Consider the following 13,923-nt stretch of genomic DNA (forward strand, 5'->3'; position numbering starts at 1 on the left):
TCGGGCTCGCAGCCCGGGCCGTATGGATGGACGTGGACCGCAGCCCCCGTCGTGAGCGACGCCGGTCAAAACTGGCATGCAGCGCCGCGGGAAGGAGAGCCAACCAAGCAGCCAGCCAGCGAGACCACCGCGTCCCGGTCCCGATCCCGGACGTATCCGGCCATGACTACGCGTACGTTTCCTCCCACGCGTGCCTTCTGGAAGGGACGATCCCGTCCCGTGGATTGGTTGCCCGAAGCGGGGCCGCGCATGCCCCTATAAAGCCCCGCCATTCTCGCCCCGACTGACCGCAGGAGAAGCTTTTTGTTCGTCTCTTGATCGAGATCGTCTTTGATGGAGCGCAAGAACTCGTTCGGCTCGTCGTGGGCGGACCAGTGGGACTACGGCAGCGACCCGGCCCCGCGGGCCGGCGGGAAGAAGCAGGGCGGCGTGGAGAAGACCAAGGCGGCCGCGGCCACGGGGCTGAAGAAGGTGAAGGAGGGCACCGCGCACGGCTTCCAGTGGATCAAGGGCAAGGTGCAGAAGAAGAAGCAGGGCGCCGCCGGCGCCGGCGACGACGCGGCCGCCGGGTATTAGGCAGCCAGGCTCGGCTGATCCCTGGAGGATGGAATGGATGGATGGAACGCCGATCGATCGATCGGCCGATCTGTTGGTTTCTTGCGTCGTTTAATTGGTTGTGTACATATAGTTTTTGCCGTTCTTCGATTCAGGCTTTGCACCACCACGTAGTAGATCAGCGATCGTTTTAGATCTCTGCTTATTGATTGGTTCTTTCTTCTTCCTTGTGTCCTGTTCTCGATCGATCCGATGAAATTTGCTGCTGATTAGTTTCGTCCACTCACGCTCGCGAGCAGATGCCTGATTGGTGCGTGATCTTCAGGTTTGCGGGCTGCCACCTCCGGCAAATTTCAGTTCAACGTTTTTTTGGTTTTGTTATCTGAATTCTGAGTAGATGCTGCAGAGCCATGTGATGGTGGAAAGGTCAGTATATGGGAGTTCGCATCTAGTACAGTTGCATAGTTCCATTTCGTCCTTCACAGATGAAATGACCTCATTTTTCGTCCACTTCTGTTTCAACACAAAGATATTTAACACTGAGAAACTGATGTGGAAATTTCATTTCTGTGGGCAATTCAAACGGTACTGTATCAGCATAGTAGCACGGTTTCAGCTTTACATAAACGTACTTGCTCTAAGATTTCAGAAATGGCTTGTCAACGACAAAGTACCAAGCTCCGTAGAGCTGCAGACATTTTTAGAGATGGTGGGATTCAGAAGAAATGTCTAAAATAATTGCATACTTGTCCCTCTATATGGAACATTACTCGAAAGTTCAACTCAGAAGAATAAACCCAGTGACCATTCAACTACTGAGATGGTGAGCGTCAGTGAGTCTGTGAGTGCAATCCGAACGGTAAAGGATTTAGAATGCATGTGCACTAGATAACAAAGATGCTAAAAGCACTTGATGCTCATAGAAAGCCCATATGAGCAACCAATTTAATTAAAGTTTAAAGAGAAACGTTTTGTATGATAATGCTTGTAGAGTCACCCAATTTTTCATTTTGGTACAACTACCTATTTCTGTCATCTTCAGTCGTGTACCAATTCATTTATATAGTACCCAATCATGTAAGCAGTTCATGTCACACACGAGGTAAGCAAAACAGGACAACATATGCACACTGACTAACCATCCTCTAGGCTCTAGCAGTCCAGCTGCTTGCCGATGTGGGGTGCATCAACTCCTATTTCGCTGGAAGAACATTGGCAAGGACACGATTTCACCTAAACGGCGTTGTTGACATGATGGATTCGTGACTAACAAAGTGCAAACCAGATTAGTTATGAGCCATCGTCATCTGCCCATCTGATAGTCAAGTCACAGGGCATTATCCCCTGCTGCATGTATCTTTTCAGTTACCCTCCACACCAGAGCTTTACACATCCAGTGACATTCTTGCAAAGTGCATCCAAGTTCAGTCGAGAAGAAAAATACATAATTCAGAAGCTCAATATTATTTATTCTGCGGCAAGTGGCAAGTTGTATAGCACCAAGATCACATTGCAGTGCTGAAGGCCACTGAACTGAAGGGGGAAGAAACATTACACATACAGTAGCACCTTACTCCAAGCCTAGTGGTTGACATACAAACTGCAGAGCTAATGGCTTTGGGCAGGCCATGACTGCACGCACGCGAGCATACAGCAAAGGGAACACCTCCCGCTTATTTCTGATGGTACCTCCCCTGCTCGACCCGCTGCTTGAACTTGTCCTTCTCGTCGTCCGACTCGCCGAGCACCGCTTCCTTGGTCTCCTGCACCGTCTCCTTTGCGCCCTCCGCGACGTCGTCGGTCTTCTCCTTGGCCATCTTCAGGAACTCCTCCGCCGTCGTTCTTGCCTTCTCCCCGATTTCGCCCAGCGTGTCACTGTCGTCGTGCTTCTCTGTCGAGTGGTACTGGGAAAATCACATGAAAAAGAGAAAGGTTATAGAACACACTGTCAGATGTACCACTATGTACCCTGTAGTAGTATGTACACTGGACTTGAACACCTGCACATTCGACTTGCCACCTGAACATTTCTCTACATCATTCATATGCACTGCCCTGCCGACTGTTCTGCCTTCTTAAACATTCTGATTTCCTAGAAGTTTAGCAGTCTTTTTACATCACATCTCTCACATAGTAGTTCAGTACTACCTCTGCAATTCACCATGCAAGAATACACTACCACTTGGACAAACTCACAACAGTAGATCGCTCTGCTACATGGTAGTGGTACTACTACTTCTGAAGATTCCTGGAATAGTGTGGCGCTGCCAGATGAATGAAACGCCGAAGAAGGCAAGGCAGGAAACTCAGAATTCAGAAACTCAAGGGCAGTTGTGCTGCGTGAGCTCACCCTGGGCAGTAGAACGCCGTTGCCAAGCGCGGGCAGGGCGGTGGGATCTTCCACGGCGCTCCTGGAGGGGCAGCCGATTGCCCTCCCGCCATGAACGAGCAGCCGCTTCATCCCCTACGCCGCAAGGCCGATCTCAGCCTCTCAAGTCGCTCGCGGAGATGCAAAAATGGCTTCGTGCTCGGGCCCGAAGTAGTAGCAAGGCGGTAGGGATGGGGATGTGAGAGACGATGTGATCAGGATTCAGGAGCCGCCATTCGCGCTATAAGAAGTCGGGAAGCGTGGAGAAAGGACACGGGAGTCGGCACGTGGAGGGGGAGCACCTCGGCACGTAGCGAGCTGGCATGCGGAGTTGTGCAGGGCTTTTGTGGCTTTTGCGGTGCTGGAGCTGTGGCCTTTGCCTTTGCAAACTTGTTGGAGTGCGTGGCCGATTTGAATTTACTAGTACTGCTGCTGATGGGGTCCGGGGACAAGCAGGAATCCAATGACCTGTTGAACTGGACGTGTATCTTGTTAAGAATAGAATAGTTGCTTACAATTAAGCTAATTAGGATTAAGTTAATTGTTAGATAGGTTGCTTAGTTCTCAAACAACCATGTACTTCCTTGACTCTCAAGGCAACTATGTAATTTCTTGACTTTTAAATAACTATGTGCTTACTTGACCGCCAAGCATCATGTATATTTTCGCCTGGGTATAAATAGCCCATTTCTATCATCAATAAAGACTGATGGATCATCTTTCATTCAAACTCTCTCTTTCTTTATTTTCTACTTTAAACACCTTATCATGCAATTTTGCTCTCCGATCGAGCGATTTAGCCACACACAAGAAAAGAGATTACACAAGAGGGATCGCCTCACAATTAAGGTCTAGAAGAACGGATAAATAGCAACTTAACAACGATTCTGTCGGAATCAACACCTGGGAGCAGCACGGAAGAATCGCACCAATACAACCAAATGCGATTTTAATCTAATTGCTATGATACATCATATGTTAGTGCGATTTACCTAATGTTTGTTCTTGACTATCAGGAATTGCCGCCCTGGATACGACAAGACAGTCGAATGGCCTTCACGACGCAGCACTCCAGACCAGTGCATGAACGCCGCACTTCTCGATCAATGCGCCGCGCATGCAAGAACTAGGCGTCACATTTACCCATTTTTTCTAACCAAGGTGACCAGTCCAGAAAACTGGACAAGAATAGAAAAAGAACTCCGAAGCAAAAGGATCCACATACATGAATAAGTCTACGCGTCCTGGACTTACGATCAAAGTACTTGATCGCAATACCTATCAGGTGCTATGATCCCAATTTTATTCGTAGTACATAATCATGTTCAACCAGAAATCAGCGCCGTGGGCACCGGCCACGCCACAACAACAGTACTTGTTGAAGGCACTTAGGAACTGGACCGCATCAGCATCCCACTTCATGTAGCGGCGCTCGGCGCTACCCTCCGGTGCGCAGCCTTCCGTGGAGCGACCCAGACTGGCGGGTAAGAGCACGCGGCGAAGCCCTCCGGCATGCGGCGGCATCGCCTCGACTCCGGCCGCACGTGTACCAAAGCCACGCCGACTCCACCCGCGCATCACCTTCCATCCCCGCGCTCCCTCTCAGTCATGGCCTGCCTACTCGATTTTGGCCCAGTGCGCGGCGCAATGCGCCCTCCAGCGCGGCTTCCTCTGGCACAAGGCGGGCCAACCAATGCAACGCTTCCCAGCGGCGCGGCGGTGGATGATAATCCTCAGCCGCACGTGAGAAATTGGGGATTTCTATCCTCTAGGTTATCTTTTAGTTTAAGCATTTAAGTTTCTGTTATCCACAGAAAGGTCCCTGTAATTTCTGTCAAGCCCTCAGGCTTAGTTCATCATGCAGTATAGCGCTCAACTTCAACTCTCAAGTTGTCTATACTCCTGCGATTTGTAGTACAACCCTCTGTTTTAGCACTTTAACCATCAGGTTATTACTATTTGTATTCTATAAGCCCTCGGTTTTAGAAAACATACGTGGGAGAACCTCAGTTCATCCTAAATTACATAAAATAACTATACACCATTTTTTTAATGGCAATACCACTGCAAAAGAATGTATTGCTTATATTTCAGATCCTATTTTTTCTGGAATTTAAGACATCAATTATGTTTTTACCGCAAACATTCTATATGACATGTGATTTTAGGACAACTATATTTTTGCAGTCGAAAACAATTTTTCTTGCAAATCTTAATGAAACTCAAATAAGAATTATAAATTGTCATACTTCATATGACATGCCCAAATTTTATTTGTGAATCACAAGGTATTGGTGGCATCTACTGCACCGTTTGAAGATTATCCATCATTACTGTGAGGTCTACATCTTGTTACCAACAAGATGACTACCTTCAAAGTGCTCTTCCAAATATCAATATTAGTTGTGACTACCCTCAAGATATCATAAGGTAATACTGGCATCTACTGCAAAATTTTGTAGACTATCCACTATTACTGTAAGGTCTACATCATGTCACTCTGACAGATGATTACCTTCAAAGTGATTTCATAAATTTAGCATAATATAAGGTAATAGAGATATGAACATCTACTGACAAAAGTCAGACTATGTTTCCTATTACTGTGAGATCTACACCGCATTTGGTGATTATCTTAAAAGTGTTATCTATTTAATTTGTAGTATACACATAAGACCCCAATAAAATTTGCTCCTCACAAGCATTTGTTGTTGTTCACTAAAATGGTTTGCTCTCATAGTAAATATAGTTCTTGCACACTCGCTATATACCAAAATGGTATTGTGTGCTAATATCAACTATTCAAGCCTCATTTTGCTTGAATATGTCACAGAAAACTATGCAAATATTTGCATATACTAGTGATTACCGTCTATTACATTGGTAAAATACATGGCAGTGAAGCCTATGTCACTATTTATAATTATAGGGTTGTTCGTCCATCAAGATGGATTGCATAATTATGGCAACGATTGAGTGTCTCAACACTTTTGCAATGTCCACATCACATTATGGTTAAACTTTCACAGTGACTAACAAATGTCATACATGCAATGCGGTGACTCTAAAGTTGCAACACTCATATGCATTTTATGTGTCCCAACTTCACTTAGATCTCAAACCAAGTACATAATGGATGACATTTTATTCACCCTGAATATTTCCCTTAATATAAACATGATGCCTTGAGCATATCGCAAATGATTACCCATTCGTTTTTCAAGACTTCAAGTCATCGCAGCTCACAATTCTGTCACTTAATCAACCTCAAGTTGAGATCTCATGGTCAATATTTTCATATGCCTTAAATACACTTTACATCCTCTTATGATGGTACTACAAATTTCCATGATGAAGAAATATATAATTTCTTAAAATCATCAGATCCACCCAACAGGTGATATACCATTATTTAAAATATTTGCTAGTACTGAGAATACTATGCAAGTCAGTGGTCTCAAAAATGAACTACGAGGAATTCAAAGTAAAGTGTAGGATAAAAGACAAAATTACCTCTTAATAGGGAATATATCATTTTCAAATGATCACAAAGACAAATATCCAGTTTGTCAAATGTGTGGCTATACAAACATCGTACATATGATTACCAAACCCTCAAACATATGGTCAAACCACACCACAAATTTTAAAAGGCCAATAAGTTAAATGGGATAAATTTGCAAATTTGCAAATAACAATAAAATTCTGGTAAAGGATTGTTCTCAGAATCTTCATCAGAAGGAGGAACAAAGTCTAGTGCAGAAAATGGAGGATGAAAACATTTGCACTCAAAAATATCGGAGACCTCAGGTAATCTCCTAATTATCCCAATATATCATTAGCCCATACTTGTACTACTACATGTAGTAAAATGTCCAATATCATATCCATTGGATACAATATTCGATAAAGTTGAATGTATGTTCCAATTCATACTCAATATTGTTGCGTACACAATGATTTTCTAAGTATTAATAAATTAAATATTAGGCTTGATAGCCTTAGCCATCCTGGTTTGGGGATGATTAGAAAATTGTTGACAATTCGGTTGGTCACAACTTAACAAATTGCAAAAATATTCCCCAGATCATCAGATTATATGCGCACCACATGTGCCATAGGGGAAATAAGTTTTAAGGCACTCTCACCTTAAAATTCTAAGCATGACACTTATTCTTCCTTGAACACATTCAAAAGATATGTCTGGATTGCTTAACCATTATCTGGGGTAATTTAGATACTTCATGGTACTCATATACACATTCATAAAATGTTTTTAAGTGTGTCTCTTATCACACACAACCATGCATGATCTTACTAAAAAAATTGCTCAACTTATCAAAGTAAGAGCAAATTCTCCTGAAAACAGGATCTATAAACCCATTCAAATGAACAATGTTGTTGAACTCATTCAATGAGCATTTTTTGCATTAAGTACTTTATGTACATACCCAGGATGGTTTAGCTAAATTTCTTATCAAAGAGATTTAAATGAATTACATGACCACTTTTAAAGAATTGTAAATTCACCGGCCTCTTGCTGGACACATACGGCCTTACACACCGTAAGTATGTTCTAAATCATACCAACTGCATATCATACTACTTTCCCCTTGTAGTTACTATGTGGAAATCAAAAAAGTATTTCCCATCTGCGATAATTCGGTTACATACCGATATCACCACTCCAGCGTACATCAATGGGCACTCACGAAAATTAGGGATCTATGTGAGGAATAACAATTTAATCGTCAATCAAAATTATTCATAGCCCGTATGCTGATTGCATCAGCAATAAGGATATTTTTCGGCATTAGGGGGAGATAAGTACCACAAAGAATGCCGAGAAATAAATTAGAAATGTTATTGACATTCAATCCTTATATCTGCGTACTCAAAGAATCTGAACTAGAAGTTTAGAGAATCATATATTTGCAACACATTGCAAATCTGCCACATACATTTACTGATGACAAGGTGTCACTAAATTCTATCAAAAAGAGTGGAGGTACCTGATAAACCACTCTTCTCCCCAAATGAGAGTAAGAGGGGGAGAAAATCTGACAAGACGAGATATAAGTTCTCATATGCTTCCGCGGAAACAGAGGAAATCAAATCCTCAACCAGTAAATGTAATTCAACATCAAGTTGAAAGACACCTCACTGGATGCTCATCATCCAAAGCCTGGCATAAATGTGCACAAATGTTTTGGTGCCAGGACAGCGAAACACCTTGACTCCATTTGTTGTAGGAAATCACAAGGAGTTAAAAAGGAATAAATATTTTATCCACAAACTTCAATGATTCCACCAGGATCATATAAACTAAAGACTACATTTGTCGACATATATTTCTTCTCAATTTGCTAAAACCTTTTGGGCCCAGAACCAAAATCCATGGTAGAGTGCCTCTTGCACTCATATTGGTTCACATAAAAGGAAGCAAGTAATGAAGAATAGCACTCGCTTAACAAATGAGTGGTATTTACCGTAGTAATACCTACTCCTCATAAGTATCTTCCGTATGGAATACTAAAAACTTCTCATTCATAGACAAAGTCAATGAGGTGGTGAGAAAGCGAGGCTTGTAGCAAAGGGTTCACGCAGAGACCCGACATCAATTATGATGTAACATACCCTCTTGGTATGAGTGGAATTATGTTTCGATACTAAATATCATTGGCAATAAAAAATAACAATATCCATTCAGTTAATGGATGCAGTGACTACATACTCATATGGATCACACATTTCGGATACCTATATTATAGTCCCTGAAGGGCTTACAATTCCGAATCCAAAGACAAATCGCAACATGTTTTTGTGTAAAACTTCAGAAGTCACTCTATGGCTCAAAATAGTCGAAAATCATATGGTACTACCGACTAAATGAGTTCCTTCTTCAAAAGGATTACTCGAATAGTGATGATTGTTTATGTGTTTTAATAATGAAATCACAAATTTGATTTTCTTACATCACCTCAGTGTATATCGATGATTTCGTCATCAATGTATGTATAAGACCTAAAAATGCATAAAATCATCTCAAAACGAAAAATTTGGATTCAACCAAATTTAGCTTAAGCTTACAACTTCAGCATTCTCTCAAGAATACATATATCAGTCTGCATATATCCAAAACATATACGAGAAGTTCAATGTGGATATATCATATCAATAAAAGACATGTAATATGGTCATACTACCCCTGATAGGGTACAAATCCTTTCATACCTAGGGGTGTTAATGAAGTGATATCAGGACCTGAAGTTCTATATCTCACTAATGTCAAAACACTCATATAATTGCAAACTACGTCAGGACTGACACTATATTTGCTATCTTTGTTCAGAGTGCAAACCCCAACAAAAGGTATATGGTCGATATAGGAAATATCAGCTTATATCTCAAGCTCACAATAAATCTTGGATATTTCCATCAGGAAATACAAGATATGGCCATGACAATACCATCTCAATGACTGAATTTGCTGGAATAGCCTTCATATGGAAGTCATATAAATGGGCTTTAATGGCTATTTCCAGTTATCATTCTGACATAATCGATTTATCTAAAAGCATTGCAATATATGCATGGCTTAGCAGAATGAGTAACCACACTCAAAATCATGTGGTTGAGATTCATCAGAATCACATAACTTGATTTATCAAGATGCTACCACTTGTGTTACTCAATACCTACAGGTTATATGAAGAGCAATATCATAAAGTACATTGCTCGAAAATTACTTATCCTCACGAATTATAAAAAGTGAGGAAACAATATGCAAACAACATACTTTGAAAATCTTACAGATTATTCATAATGTCATGATCATATCAATGGAATTTGTATTGCACATTCTCCAGGTTTGCAAAGTTCAGGGGGAGTAATTTCCCAAATCTATAACCTATTAACAATCCTAAGATTGCATATATTGTATTCTTTTTCCCTTCATGAGTTTTCCCTAATGGTTTCTCATAAAGGTTTTTAATGAGACAATATAAACACAAGTTCACGTATATGTCATATCATTTTCTCCTTATATTTTCCCACTGGGTTTTAAAGGAGTTTTCAATGGCGTATCATATCACACTCTTATCCCTTATGAGTTTTCTATAAAAGTTTCTCATAATGGTTTTTAGTGAGGCAATATCTTATCAAAGATCATACGTCATACTTTCTATTTTCCCTATCGGGGTTTTTAAAGAAAGTACTCAAGACATATTAATTGTTCTCTAAACTTATCAATGAGTTTTCTCCTCTTGAAAGGTTTTTCTCATATGAGTTATCAAGAGACAATAATCATTATATGTTGCATCATTTTCTCCTTATTATTTTTCCCACTGGGTTTAAAGGAGTTTTAGCAACATATCTGCATTATTCTCCTCATATTTTTCCCACGGGGTTTTTGGAGGAGACGGTCAAGATTATTCAAAGAATTTGTCAAGATGATGGATATACCAAAGAAGAGGCGTTGTACAAGGGGGAGTGTTAAGAATAGAATAGTTGCTTACAATTAAGCTAATTAGGATTAAGTTAATTGTTAGATAGGTTGCTTAGTTCTCAAGCAACCATGTACTTCCTTGACTCTCAAGGCAACTATGTAATTTCTTGACTCTCAAGTAACTATGTGTTTACTTGACCGCCAAGCACCATGTGTACTTCCGCCTGGGTATAAATAGCCCACTTCTATCATCAATAAATACTGATGGATCATCTTTTATTCAAACTCTCTCGTTCTTTATTTTCTACTTTAAACATATCTCACGAGAACTGGTCGGTGTTTGTTTTCGATGCATCCGAATTTGTGTGTCTATAGGTTGAATTCTTCTTCCTACGCTTTTTTTTATCTGCGGCGATCATTATTCAAGTGCGTTGGTCCTTTGGCAATACATTTGCCTGGCTTCAATGAGGGAGGGACGATGACGTTTGGCTCCCATGCTCGTACTCGTCGCTAAGTGGCCGAACATGTATGTAATTTCTATTGCTTCTTCTGTTCTTTGACCAAATCTTATATGTGGAGTAAAAAGAAACGAAGGGAGTACTATCATGATATTTGATGAATAGACCAAAAGTTTCTTTCGCAAAAAAGAAGAAAATAATTTACACATAGCAAAGATCATATATCGAACATAGCAGGTTTGATTTACAAACGGACATAGCATAAAGTTCACAATGATTGAACATGGCAAGTTTCATCGTACGTAACATAGCATATTGACAAAGTTCATTCGACGATAGATTAAGGTAGAGGAGGGGGCGTCGGACTTCACCTGTTCCTCATCGACTGCTTTTGTGACGCCTCAAGACCGGAGCTTCAGTTGCCTTCTAGGGTTTCTGGGTTTTGTCATGTGTTTTGTTTGGTCCATTGCATTCATCTTTGCATCATGTCATCATGCCATCATGTCATTAATCTTTGCACCTCTCCTCAACTAAATAAATGGCATGGATCTTTGATCCACTTAAATCGAGGGAGTTCACATGGTGAAATTCTCTTTATAACATATGAAAGTCTCCTACTATTATTAGGGAGCTATTATAAATATTCCATTAACTCGGAATCACCCATAACACAATTGCACTACTCTTCAACTCTTCTTTTATCCGACTCAACTTCATATATTTCCTTGTCATCTCTCTCAAGCCACAGCCATGCATCATCACCTCTCACTTCCTTCTTTTTTTTCATGTCTTTACAAGTGACTTTATTCCTCCTCCTTTAATGTTCATCTTTTCCCTATAAATCTTGCCTCTTTCCTACACCCTCTTTATCAGATTTCATCCCATTCGTAGTTGTTTTGGCCAGGTTCAAAAATGATTGAAGTTTGAGAATAATTCAAACTCTAATTATTTTTCTATCTTCTAAAAATGCCAGGGCAATTTATTCAAATCCTACATAAATCCAGGGTTCCAGATATATATATTTATATATCTCATATCCCTAACCAAAACCCCCTGGATTCTCCCCTTTGTTGATTGTTTATTTATATAAACAAAAATTAGCAAAGGAAAGAATTTGGAGGGAGAGAGAGCCAGCAGCCAGGCCGGCCTGCTTCCCCGAGGCCCAGCATGCCCATCTATTCCCTGTTTAACCCTAGGCCCAACTGAACCCTCTCCCTCGATCCCCTCCTTCTCCCACTCGTCTCCCTCCTGCGCCGCCTTCAGACGCACGTGGAGGAGCAGCGCATCGCGCCTGATCCCCGCGTCGGCCTCTCCTTCCCCCGCGACCAGCGCCTCTGCTGCCTGCCTCGACGTCCTCGCCCAGATCCTCGTCGCCAACCCTGCCGCCGCTTGGCCCCGATGCCCCGGCCTCTCCTTCCTCGCGCCGCACCACCATGGAGGCCCAAGCAGCCGCTCCCTCACCATTCCTTGTCGTCCCGACCAGTAGCAGGTCGCCAGAGACCTTGCCGTCCTACCTCCTCTTCGTCCTCCTCCCAGGAACCTCTCTCATCTCGCTCTCCCGTCTTCGTTTTCCTACGGAACCAGGAGCTCAAGCCCTGCCATGTCCGCTGCCCATTCGTCACCTCCGCCGCCGGATCCGCGCTACCGGCCCCTCGTCGGAGTCACGCCAAGCTCCCCTGCATCGCGCAAGTCGCGAGCCCCTGCCTCCTCGCCGCTCCGCGTTGACCAGCTCGCCAGGTCCCTTGCACCAGCGTCGTGTCTTCCTCCTCTGCTCGCGAGCCCTGCTTCGCTGTTGCGCCTCCATGGCCTCGATGCCTTCGCCGCACACTAGTAGCGCATCCACCTCCGTCGACCTCTTGTTGCTGCAGGACCCTCCTCATCGTGCACCGTCACGGTTCAGTTTCTTCTCTCTCAAGGTCGAAGGACGCCAGGTACTAAGATGTCGCAGACCCGGCAAGTTCATCTACGGGCATGTACGGCTACCATCACCAAAGATATGTGTATGCTTACACAACGAACCTTGGAGTTACGCGAGAGACCAAGTACTCCGATGACATCTGTACCATTACGCCCGAAGACCTTGGATGCACCAAGTTCCACTACCGCCGACTAGTACGATTACCATCACAAAAACGAGACCGTCAAGACCGGACCGATAAGTACCCTGAGAACGTTTGTACCTCTACCGTCGACGTGCTTTTCGTCAAGTCCCTCTACGAAAACGTGTCCCACTACCGCCGCCCGAACGTCTACGAAACATGTACCACGGCCATCGTTGAAGACCCTGTGGACGTCAAGTTCCGTGTCGTGACCCCGAACATCTACGGACATGAACCACTACTTTCCTCGACGACCCGTGAACGACTACTTCCTCTATGAACCGACCCGCTTTGAAACGCACGCTTCGAAGGTATAACCCCGAGACGACCGTCCGAAAACGTTTGCATGTGTTGTATGAGATGCACCCGTTGTCTGCACCATGTCCGTTTTGATCCTTGCACGTTCCTCGTTAGTCTTGCCGCGAACTCATGGGACACCCAGAATCCAGGATCACCCCACCATCTTTTGCACGCTCCCGACACTTCCTTTGCACCGGTATCTCCGTGAGCTACTGGAACCGATATGTTGCGTGGCATCATTTTTGGATTCGTTGCCGTGGCACCCCTTTCGTTTCCGCCACGATGACAAATGTTTCATAATATGTTCATGTCAACTTTTAATAAAAATTGCATAAACTTGCACATGTCATCCGCATCATGATAATAACTTTTAAAATGTTTAAAATTGTTGTTTGCATTAATTTGCTAAATGCATATGGGGATTTACCGGATTTGTTGTTTGTTATATCCGGCCCCATTTAAATTGTTTAGATGGTATAGTTTTGTTATGCTTCACCTCTTGCCATGTTAACCAACATTTAATATTGTTGAGTACCTAACCGGGAGTGAACTAAATAATTGATGTGGTGTTCCGTCAATATGCAACTCGTTGCATATTGAGCTCCACTTAACTTGTAGTATTGTTTGTGCACTTTGCCATGCCATGCCTCATTAAACCGGACATGCATCATACTTGGTTGTGCATCATGCCATGTT

General features: G+C 42.7%; 2 protein-coding genes across 2 annotated transcripts; one reads left to right on the top strand and one right to left on the bottom strand.

Moving 5' to 3' along the window:
- Positions 1–111: 111 nt before the first annotated feature.
- On the top strand, positions 112–837 carry LOC125514650. The gene has a single exon (XM_048679988.1). It carries the CDS (start codon positions 334–336, stop codon positions 574–576), a length of 243 nt encoding a protein of 80 aa, XP_048535945.1. The 5' UTR covers positions 112–333; the 3' UTR covers positions 577–837.
- A 1,159-nt stretch (positions 838–1,996) lies between these two features.
- Positions 1,997–3,477, bottom strand: LOC125514649. The gene is made up of 2 exons (XM_048679987.1): positions 2,906–3,477; positions 1,997–2,459 (listed from the first exon to the last, which is right to left on the bottom strand). Exons 1-2 carry the CDS (start codon positions 3,014–3,016, stop codon positions 2,229–2,231), a joined length of 342 nt encoding a protein of 113 aa, XP_048535944.1. The 5' UTR covers positions 3,017–3,477; the 3' UTR covers positions 1,997–2,228.
- Positions 3,478–13,923: the final 10,446 nt, after the last annotated feature.

This window comes from Triticum urartu, chromosome 6 (genome assembly GCF_003073215.2).
Source record: "Triticum urartu cultivar G1812 chromosome 6, Tu2.1, whole genome shotgun sequence".
NCBI classification, from domain to species: Eukaryota; Viridiplantae; Streptophyta; class Magnoliopsida; order Poales; family Poaceae; genus Triticum; species Triticum urartu.

Coding starts and splice junctions, on each gene's coding strand:
- LOC125514650 (XM_048679988.1), top strand. CDS start 334: ATGGAGCGCAAGAACTCGTTCGGCTCGTCGTGGGCGGACCAGTGGGAC.
- LOC125514649 (XM_048679987.1), bottom strand. CDS start 3,016: ATGAAGCGGCTGCTCGTTCATGGCGGGAGGGCAATCGGCTGCCCCTCC. Junction 2,460..2,905: donor ACGGCGTTCTACTGCCCAGG/GTGAGCTCACGC, acceptor TGATTTTCCCAG/TACCACTCGACAGAGAAGCA.